Consider the following 11132-nt stretch of genomic DNA (forward strand, 5'->3'; position numbering starts at 1 on the left):
GCTAACCAGTTGATCATTAGGTTCCCCTCTATAATGAATATATATAGTGCTGGGTGGGAGGCGGGCAAGTGTACCTGGTGCCCCCTCTATAATGAATATATATAGTGCTGGGTGGGCGGGGGGCAAGTGTACCTGGTGCCCCCTCCAGCTGGAAATGGGCTGGAAACCCTGAGGACTCTCTCTACTGTGGTCTGTATCCTAGATCCTGGACAGTTTACAATATACTCCAGGTAAACAGGAAAATCAGTTTGAAAACCTGCTAAACCTGCTGTCGTCTTCAAACAGTCATTGAAAAAAATATAGTTTCTTAAATTTTAAACTGGATTCATTACAAAATAATTAATGACTAAAGCGGCATCTCTCTAGTTAAAGAATGGACGAATAACAACCTATCTACCTTCCTTCCTTCCTACCTACATCTTTCTATCCACCAACCTACGTAACCATCTAGCTTCCTACCTACCTACATCTTTCTATCCACCAACCTACCTAACCATCTACCTTCCTTCCTACCTACATCATCTTTCTACCCACCAACCTACCTATCTACCTTCCTTCCTACCTACATCATCTTTCTACCCACCAACCTACCTACATCATCTTTTTACCCACCAACCTACCTAACCATATACCTTCCTTCCTACCTACATCATCTTTCTACCCACCAACCTACCTAACCATCTAGCTTCCTACCTACATCATCTTATCTATCTACCTAGGTTGGTGTCCGTGTGCTATGTCGACAGATCTCCCCTGTAATTCCTGGAGATTATAACACCAGTTGTCTACCAGCATCAGCTTTTATTTTTACCGTAGAAAACAACAGCGATGTGAATCTACAGGTTTACATACACATTAACAATTGTTATCATTGATTTTTTATTAAGTGTTTATAATGGTGTGACACAGATGGCTGTTAAATCAGTAAAAGAAACTTTTATATATTTTTTATTTTAAGCGAGTTTTTTTAATATTAAATATGAAAACTTGGCTTGTTGAAATCATTAATATTTTTTTTCTCAAATTCAGAAGTTTACTTAATCTTCTCTATCATGGTGTTGTAGAAAACTGTAATAAGGTTGTCTATTATTGCTTTAAACTTCAGCAAAGCTATGAGTATCAATAACATTTTTAAGGGGACTGTCGGCTTAATTTCAAGTGACCATCCATTTACATAGTTTCAGTTAAAAATTTCTAGTTACCGAGTTACCGAGTATTTTTATTTAAAGGTTGTTGCTTCTCTGCAAGTGAAAGAAAATTTATCGGTTCTCAGGATTTAAAAACGAATATATTTTCCTCATTTTTACCCAGACATGGGTTGAAGGGGTACATTTGTCAATTGGTCATGTAACTTTTTAATGGAGGATCACTTTGAAATTACGTCTCAGTCCCTTTAAGAGAGATGAATAATAGCTCTGGTTTAGGTGAGTATTACGTTAAGTTTCAAGAACGGTACTGGAGGAAAGGCGGATAAGGAGGGAGGAGTCAGGACTCAACCTTTCCAGCAAGAAAACTCAAGGTACATCAGAAGTCGGTGGTATTTTAATTACATTTGCGGAAGAGGAGGGTTGAAGCTTAGAAAGTTTTAGGGTAAATTATAAATGGGCTTTCATGCTTTTGAAAAATATTTTTTCCAATCTTTCTTGAAACAAATATGTTAGCTAATTCTCTTCAAAACCTAAATTTATTGATAAAAACCTGCTTTTCTATACAACATTTTTCAATTTTAAATGCAATGGTTCCTTGGGCATTTCTCCATTGAAGTCCAATGTCAAAATAAACATTTACTCACTGTAAAGCACGATTAAGAAAAACTGCTTAGGGTTAACCGGACAAGACAATTAACTGATGATAATACTGGGTAATTAGTTCTGCAACGTTTCTCTTGGGGACAGTACATGGTACAGAGTTGAACTTTGTTCATTGCTGCGTACCATCTAATTCATTTATGTATTGTAGTGGAGTTAGTATACACGGGAAGATCCGGGGTGAAGTCATGGTTTACAGTATTGGAGCTAGGAAGGATGACAAGAGATCAGTTTCTTGGTGCTCAGGCTTTGATCCAAAGGTAGAATATGATTCATAAGAGACTTGTCTGATTGTTTGATTGGCAGATTTATTGATTCATGAATTAATAGATTGATAGATTGATAGATTGATGGATTGATTTACAAATTAATGGATTGATTGATGGATTGACAGATTAATAGATTGGTTAATTTATTGGTTAATTGATTGGTTAATTGATTGGTTAATTGATTGGTTAATTGATTGGTTGATTGGTTGGTTGATTGATTGGTTGATTGATTGGTCAATTGATTGGTCAATTGATTGGTCAATTGATTGGTTAATTGATTGGTAAATTGATTGGTTAATTGATTGGTTAATTGATTGGTTAATTGATTGGTTAATTGATTGGTTAATTGATTGTTGGATGGAGAGATTGATTGTTTAATTTGTTGATTGATTGTACTGTAGGGAACTGGTGAGAAGGTTTGGCGTGGGTTGGAGCAGAACAATAAACTTGAGAGTGAACCTGAAGCAACACAACCCACATCTCCAGGACAAGAGGTTGCAGTTGCAGTATCTAGCAGGTAATCCCCCGGACAAGAGGTTGCAGTTGCAGTATCTAGCAGGTAATCCCCCGGACAAGAGGTTGCAGTTGCAGTATCTAGCAGGCAATCCCCCAACCCTGCATTTTTATCCTTTGTGTAAAATGTGACAACTATTCTTTCTGAAAATGTAGTGAAGAGCTAAATATTGTTTATTTTCATTTGTTTTCAATCTAAAATTATTATGAAAACCATAAATGTATATATTTATGTATTTTTTAAAAATTGCTTTGTCACATCATGATTCACTTTTTTCTTTTAATCCAATTCTATAATCAAAATGGTCAAAATGAAGCGTGTCTCCTGAAAGGATAAGTTTGTGGTAGACACCCCTCAAGGAATTTTGGATAACCTATTATTCAATTTAAGAGATTTAGCAATAAAAAAGTTATAAGTTGAAATTGTTAGAATGCCCTGGTATTATAGGATGCTGGTGGAGAAGCGAAGTTGTGGAACCCTGGATTTAGCTTTAGCTTGGGATAATCCAAAGATCAAATTTAGGAACAAGATTTATTACCATTTATAGCATATCCGCCAACCATTGATAATGATCTCACTGTTCAATATTTTACATGACATATTTAATTGGCGCTTTTCTAATTGGAAAATGAAAAAAAGATGAGAACATCCTAGCCGAGTTTTAACTTGTCCTGCCCTGTAGAGATGGAAACAAGGTTTACAGGAGAAGATATACTAGAAGGTTCGGAATAGATGGACAAGCAGGCCCCAAACTTGTCAGTCATGCTTTAAGGTAACATACATTTAAGAAACGAAAAGTCCAGACTAAAGAAAAAATTTGGAAAGGGCATGGTTAATGGTCATTAAAGAAGCTTTTGCTAGGAGTTGGGAAGATTGGGATCGATGGATAGAGGAATGGCAAGAACCGGTTTTATCGGATTCTGAGCTTCCTGATTGGTTCAAGTCTGCAATCTTTAATGAACTATACTTCCTGTCAGATGGAGGAGGGGTTTGGCTGGAGGTTGAGGAGGGTGAGAACCTTTCCTCCTTAGACCCGAGGTAACATTTGAATATTGCAAACATTTCCTTTACTGTTCTTAAACACCCTCCCCCTCCCTGAACAAAATTCTTTGCTTTTAGAATATTAAAATCTTTAGATTCATATGTTCAGATACAGATATCAAGCTTTATACCGTAGGTTAGAGTACGGAAGATGGGGCTACCTTGAATCCCATGAGTACAGAATGTACAACACTTATGATGTACACTTCTATGCTTCTTGGGCTCTCATAGATCTTTTTCCTGGTAACTCAATTTTAAGATCATGCTTTATAACGTAGTAAAACTAAAGTTCTTCGAAGATAATATCATAAAACAGTTGTTTACAATGACATACCCATGATCCATGTTTGCACTGTAGGTCTAGAGCTGTCTCTACAACTGGACTTCTTGGACTCCGTAGTGAGGGAGGACAAGGACCCACAGAAAGAACTATACGGAGGGAAAATTACTCCTAGGAAGGTAAAGAAGAATATTTCCTTATTGAGACTAAAGAAAACCAGCTGATGACAATATAGTCAACAGTAAATCAGTTGACGCTAATACAATCAGCTGGCTTCAGTAAATCAGTTCACTTCTGTACATTCAGTTCACTACATTAGAATCAGTTTACTACAGGACAATCAGCTCATTAAAATTTAATTTATTTAATATTTAGATTAAGGACTCTGTGCCTCATGATTTGGGGGACCCAGAGGAGGAACCCTGGCTCAAGGTTAATTTTTATTTTTATAAAACGTAATAAGGTTAGATAATCTGTCTTTAAGATTTAAAAATATACATTCTATTTGATGCAGGTGAACAGTTACAATATCCATGATGTATCCGAATGGCGAGATCTAAACCTGAAGCTGGTTATCCAAGTCTGGAGAGATATAAAACTTTTACCTGAAAAGGTTGGATTACATTGGGTTACAAAAAAGGAATTAGAAAATCAGAGCTTGTGGCAAAAACTCAATTCCTTTACTTTTATTATCCTAAAAGTATGCCTGATTTCACTTTAACAGGCAGTACCTAGACAGTCAGGCAGTTGACTTAGAGCTTTGATTTTCTGTTACACGATGTTTGATAACCCCTGCCAATTACGGTTAAAAAGTATTGCAATAAAAACCGAGAATAAATGAAATAATGCCTTGAAACTACAGATACTTTTGAATTCAGAGCTTAAATTGCACCTTTTTTTCTTTTATTATTTTCTCAAAAAAGGGCATAACAGATATTTCTATTTTTTGGTGACATACAGGGTGTCCCACGAAACATGACAATAGCAAGACGACTTGGAAGTCGTCTTTGGTATTTGAATTTATTTGTGACATTTAGTCTTCTATCTACTTTAACATGTATGCTTCTTGAAACAATTATCACATAATTCTCCTAGCCCTGGCATTTCCAAAAAGTGGTCTGCGTTTTTTGTGCTTTCAATATTACCGGAGATATAAAGAGTTTGGTTCAGATTTCAATTTTGTTAAATAAAAGCAAAATTGCCGAAATCTGAACGAAATTCTTCATATCTCGGGCAATATTGAAAGCACAAAAAAGGCAGACCACATTTTGGAAATGGCAGGACAAGGGAAATTTTGTGATTATTATCTCTAGAAATTTACTTCTAAAATTAGGTTGACAAATAAACGCAGCAAATTATATCAAAAATCAAGACGACATTCAAGTCGTCCTGCATACTGTCATGTTTCTTGGGACAACCTGTATATTCTACTATACTGAATTGACAGAACCAAAATGCCAAGCAAGAAATTGCTCTGAGTGCTTAGTGTTCTATAAATATTGTATCCTGATAATGTTAAGATGTTAAGCATTATTTACAGGAAAGTGCATATCTATTGGAACAAGCGCTCCCTGTGTGCGCGGCATTGATGGAGGTTGCGCAGTCCTGGGACAAAGACGGAGACGGACTTATAGGTTAGATTTTTTAATTTATTCTTTATCATCATCACTGATAAAATTAAATGGAACTGAAACGTTTTAAGTAAATCAGTTTTAAGCTTGTAAACCCATTTTTTATTCCATTCTTGGCCAACATAGGTTGCCTATGATGAATGCTGCAAACTATTTCTAAGGTCAAAACAACTTTTAATATATTTATACGATTCCGGTTTATTTTGGATGGCACTGTAACCAAAATATTTGTTCTAGAGAACAGTGGCTGGCCCGATCAAACCTTTGATAGTTGGGTGATGCTTGGTGCATCTGCTTACTGCGGCGGACTATATTTAGCTTCTCTTGCCGCTATGGCGGACATGTCAGACCGAGCTGGTCTTGAACATCAGGTTAGTGGGGGTGGGGGCGGGGTTACATGAAAAATGAAAAGCTGCATTTTTATTTTTTGATTTCTTTATTTTAAACTAGTGCCTAAAATATTTCTCTTTATAGCTGTAAAAATAAATTTTGTTTAATTAATTTACTTGCAGTGGAGAGAGAAGCTGTCGGCTGGAGAACTAAGTTTTGAGGAGAAACTATGGGGTGGAGACTGCTTTAAGTTTGATACTAGTCCTAGGTATTTATGATTTGTAATACTGCTTCAAGAATTATCATTCGATTGATTCATTTGTGATATTTGCCAGCAAATTAAGAATGTCCAGATAAACTATTTTAGAGGAGAGAATGTGATAATGGCTGATCAGCTTGCTGGATACTGGTACTGTAAGATTACAGACCCAACTCAGGTAAATATATCTTGCTGGATACTGGTGGTGTAAGATTACAGACCCAACTCAGGTAAATATATCTTGCTGGATACTAGTGCTGTAAGATTACAGACCCAACTCAGGTAAATATATCTTGCTGGATACTGGTACTGTAAGATTACGGACCCAGTTCAGGTAAATATATCTTGCTGGATACTAGTGCTGTAAGATTACAGATTTAACTCAGGTAAATATATCTTGCTGGATACTTGTACTGTAAGATTACAGACTTAACTCAGGTAAATATATTTTGCTGGATACAAGTACTGTAAGATTACGGACCCAGTTCAGGTAAATATATCTTGCGGGATACTAGTGCTGTAAGATATCATACCCAACTCAGATGAATAGCATCTTGATATATTTTTACCACATCAATACTTAAAGGTAGTGTTTACAATTTTTAAAGGAGCAGTGCAGTATCGATACATTATCTTATTTTCATTTGTCCTTTAAAATAATAAACACCTATTATAGAAAATATTAATAAATAAAATCTTAACATTTCACAACTAGGGATGGGCAATAGCAATAGCCAGATTCGTTTTACAGAAACTTTTGCATTGTTATTCTAGAAGAAAATGTAAGGCCAAAACGATCTTTTATAACGATCGTTTTGAGTCTTAAAAACGATAGTTTTTGGTTCGTTTTTGCCTTAAATTTTCACCTAGTATAACAAATTTGCATGTTTGCATTGCCCATCGCTATTCACAAGAGTACCCTTAAAACCTGAATCTGAGCTATAAAGAGGAATATAACGTAATTTTTTCTCAAGTGTGGAATTTTGACAATTCTTTTTTTCTGAAGCATAAATTCGCGAGTTACTTGTTTGGGTATTAACAATTTTAAACAGGAAGCCAAGCATATCATTTTTGTTTTGACGAAGGTTTAATTGGTACCGTTGTGAGTCGGACATGGCACTCTTTATATGATCGTATAAAATTACGTATACAGTGCCTTTAATATACATAATTCTGTTTGAATAAACCTTGTCTAATACAGGGTACAGTCCCTTTAATATGCATAATTCTGTTTGTATAAACCTTGTCTAACACAGGGTACTCTCCCTTTAATATACATAATTCTGTTTGAATAAACCTTGTCTAATACAGGGTACTCTCCCTTTAATATGCATAATTCTGTTTGAATAAACTTTGTCTAATACAGGGTACAGTCCCTTTAATATGCATAATTCTGTTTGAATAAACCTTGTCTAATACAGGGTATACTTCCTTTAATATACATAATTCTGTTTGAATAAAACTGTCTAATACAGGGTACTCTCCCTTTAATATACATAATTCTGTTTGAATAAAACTGACTAATACAGGGTACTCTCCCTTTAATATACATAATTCTGTTTGAATAAAACTGTCTAATACAGGGTACTCTCCCTTTAATATACATAATTCTGTTTGAATAAAACTGTCTAATACAGGGTATACTGGACCCGGAGAAGGTTTTAACCTCTCTTAAAACAATTTTTTCCAACAACGTGATGAAATTCTGCGAGGGAACCCAAGGTACTTCTCGTCAATTTGATTAATAAAGAGCTGAAAATAGTTTTTAAATAATGTTTGAAATATTTAAAATGTTTACTTACTTGTTACATGTTTTGATGACTGCAAAGACCGGGTGGTCCATAAACGCAGACTTTTCTGAACAGAGATCGATAAAACTAGGCTTCTGTGCTTTAGATCTAGCTCTCTGTCCTGGAACATGATAAATCATATACTAATTTTAAATAAAGGTTCTTAGAAGTTTTTGATTTCTCGTTTGTGGATTAATATTGTTGGACGTTGGTTGGATGGTTCGCTGGTTGCTTAGTTGTTGCAGATGGATTGGCTAAAGGAACTGTAAGCGTTTTTTCAAGTGACCCTCCATGCAAAGATGGCAAAGCCCTGTTCACAAAGATGCCCTTGAAATCTTTGTCTGATCAATAATGTGGAAGATACCGTTTTTTTATAGATTTAAAAGTGTTTAATTCTTATAATTCCAACATATTTTCCTGCAGTAGAAATGTGCAAATCACTTCATCAAACAAAGCTTTTAAGGGTATTGTTAAAAATCAGGCATCTTTATATGGAGGGTCGTATGAAATTACGCTTACAGATATTTTGTTTGGTATGTTTCATTGAACTTTATTTCATTGATAACTAAACTTGTGGATTGAGGAATGTTTAAGTATTTTGCATTGAATTTTATTTCATTGATAACTAAACTTGTTGAATGATGAATGTTTAAGTATGTTGCATTGAACTTTATTTCATTGATAACTAAACTTGTTGATTGATGAATGTTTAAGTATGTTGCATGCACTTTATTTCATCGATAACTAAACTTGTTGATTGATGTATGTTTAAGTATGTTACATTGAACTTTATTTCATTGATAACTAAACTTGTTGAATGATGAATGTTTAAGTATGTTGCATTGAACTTTATTTCATTGATAACTAAACTTGTGGATTGAGGAATGTTTAAGTATGTTTCATTGAACTTTATTTCATGATAACTAAACTTGTTGATTGAAGGTTTAAGTATGTTGCATTGAACTTTATTTCATTGATAACTAAACATATTGATTGATGAATGTTTAAGTATGTTCTTTGAACTTTATTTCATTGATAACTAAACTTGTTGAATAATGAATGTTTAAGCATGTTGCATTGAGCTTTAATTCATGATAACTAAACTTGTTGAATTATAAATGTTTAAGTATGATTCATTGAACTTTATTTCATCGATAACTAAACTTGTTGAATTATGAATGTTTCAGTATGTTGCATTGCACTTTATTTCATTGATAACTAAACTTGTTGATAGAAGGCCATGGCTGAAAAACCAGGAATGGGGAGGACTTGAAACTCCGATCCACAACTGGAGCCTTTGGCCATCCCTACAACTTATGATTTGATATGATGATTTGATGAATGTTCAGGTGCTGTAAACGGTATGCTAAGAACAGGAGGAGTTGACCGGAGTACAGTACAGAGTGAAGAGGTATGGACAGGGGTCACCTATGCTCTGGCCAGCTTAATGATAGCTGAAGGATTAGTTACTCAGGGATTTAAAACAGCTGAAGGAATTTACAGGTTAGAAACCTCTCGGACAAATTAAAGCATTTTTATTGATATCATAGTATTATGAATATTATTATTGATATTATCATTGTCATTTTCATTATTATTAGAACCCATCATATTGTACTAAATAAGATTTTATCAACCCCTCAAGAATTTGATATTTTTTATCTCCTAATTCCCCTGAAGTTCTCAATCCTGGGACCAAATTTAATTAATGGTGTGAAGTAGTTAAACTACGTAGACTAAGTTTAATCACATCTCTTAAGCTCAAACGGCAAACTAAAGAAGTGGTTCATCCAGGTCTTCAAAACTCAACCACCTCTCGCTATTCATTATTTTTAATCCCTGTTCAGTTAGAAATTGGTTTAAATTTTTTTTTTTAAGTTGTCATTTTTTTCATTTATAAAAAGGACGGTGTATGAAACTATAGGACTCGGCTATGAGACCCCTGAAGCTCTTTATGAAAAGAAACACTACAGGAACAAAATATTAATAAGATAAAAAATATATATTTAATCTATTGGGGAGTAGATTGTTTCTTAAACGTTGCAAAAAAAATGAAGGCATTGGTGTGGTTTTTTCTATAAAAAAGCTAATTTATTTCGTAGCTGGGACCAAATATTAACAAAATTTGAACAGTTGTTTATTTATAATAAAAATTATTATGAAATCTCGTTAAAGTTTTCTTGGAATATTATTGATATTTCGTTGTTGTGCAGAGCTATTGGGTACATGCGCCCTCTTAGTATATGGTCCATGTATATAGCCTGGAGAAATAGAAAGAAATCACAGAAGAAGAATATTACAATATAAAAATTTAATATTATATGTAACAAAGAAGCTTTATCGGCTGCAAATACACTGTACAAACCATTGTAAAGTGTCAAAAATAATTGCCATAATAACATTTTAAAAGGCTGACTTCTAATTGTGCTATTATAAAAGCACATTTTGAGTGTTCTCCTATTATTTATGTTAAATATACGGGAATAGTTCGTAAAATGGTAAATCGAATATAAGAGCATTCAGCATGCAATTATGATATATATTTTGAAGAAAAATTTTAGAAGACCCGGGGAGAAAGAAATGTTTTTTTCATTTTCTAATAATCATTTTCTGGAAAAAATTCGCCTTGCACAAATATTCCTTATTTACTGTGGACATCAATTATTCTGCAAATAAACTGAGGGGAGGGAGATTTTTCTAGAAACTTGTACTTTTCACTTTGCTTTGCCTTTTCACCTGACCCTATAGTTTGTAAAATGCCACGTTTCTGTGATTTAACAATTGCTCTGTGATCGACTATTGTACAAAAGTTATAATTTAACCTAGCTTATTAATTCATCCTGGTTGCTTTAATCTTGATTTGATATTTCTAAATTTCAAATCCTAGATTTATTTAGTATTAACAAAGACATTTTTTATGCAAATTATGCTTTTACATAGTTTTGACGCAATAGACTAACAAAGTAGTATTTTAATAAAGCAATAAAACTTATGTTTTGAAATGCACTGTGCAAATTGTGCCTTTGACGCAATGTGTAAACCTAGCAATATTTGTAAGTGATATTCTTTGATTTTTTTAGGGGTTTTTTAATATTATTGTATTATTTTAGTGTCGGATTCTGTAACTTTTTGATTGTTTGAACTTATGAATATTGCAGAGAAAGAATGAAATTCTTCTCTCTGTGGATAGTTTGAATTCTCTAAGCTTAG

General features: G+C 33.9%; 1 protein-coding gene across 3 annotated transcripts in view; it reads left to right on the forward strand.

Annotated features, from left to right (window-relative positions):
• LOC111704046 (non-lysosomal glucosylceramidase-like) overlaps positions 1 to 11081 on the forward strand; it is a 13375-nt gene extending 2294 nt beyond the window's left edge. For 2 of the 3 annotated variants that reach the window (XM_023476161.1, XM_023476163.1), the window contains 20 exons: positions 106 to 230; positions 720 to 842; positions 1425 to 1519; positions 1960 to 2068; positions 2479 to 2594; positions 3039 to 3113; positions 3274 to 3363; positions 3453 to 3629; positions 3769 to 3875; positions 3991 to 4091; positions 4288 to 4344; positions 4427 to 4525; positions 5453 to 5546; positions 5781 to 5912; positions 6051 to 6141; positions 6241 to 6310; positions 7770 to 7854; positions 9272 to 9425; positions 9827 to 9895; positions 10136 to 11081. In XM_023476161.1, coding sequence (XP_023331929.1) covers positions 106 to 230; positions 720 to 842; positions 1425 to 1519; positions 1960 to 2068; positions 2479 to 2594; positions 3039 to 3113; positions 3274 to 3363; positions 3453 to 3629; positions 3769 to 3875; positions 3991 to 4091; positions 4288 to 4344; positions 4427 to 4525; positions 5453 to 5546; positions 5781 to 5912; positions 6051 to 6141; positions 6241 to 6310; positions 7770 to 7854; positions 9272 to 9425; positions 9827 to 9895; positions 10136 to 10229 — 2063 coding nt within the window. In that variant the 3' untranslated portion in view covers positions 10230 to 11081. Of the gene's footprint in view, positions 1 to 105; positions 231 to 719; positions 843 to 1424; positions 1520 to 1959; positions 2069 to 2478; positions 2595 to 3038; positions 3114 to 3273; positions 3364 to 3452; positions 3630 to 3768; positions 3876 to 3990; positions 4092 to 4287; positions 4345 to 4426; positions 4526 to 5452; positions 5547 to 5780; positions 5915 to 6050; positions 6142 to 6240; positions 6311 to 7769; positions 7855 to 9271; positions 9426 to 9826; positions 9896 to 10135 lie in introns of all 3 variants that reach the window. The other variant, XM_023476162.1, reaches the window with a different exon arrangement.
• The last annotated feature ends 51 nt before the right edge of the window (positions 11082 to 11132 follow it).

This window comes from Eurytemora carolleeae, unplaced genomic scaffold (genome assembly GCF_000591075.1).
Source record: "Eurytemora carolleeae unplaced genomic scaffold, Eaff_2.0 scaffold551, whole genome shotgun sequence".
In the NCBI taxonomy this organism is placed as follows: Eukaryota; Metazoa; Arthropoda; class Copepoda; order Calanoida; family Temoridae; genus Eurytemora; species Eurytemora carolleeae.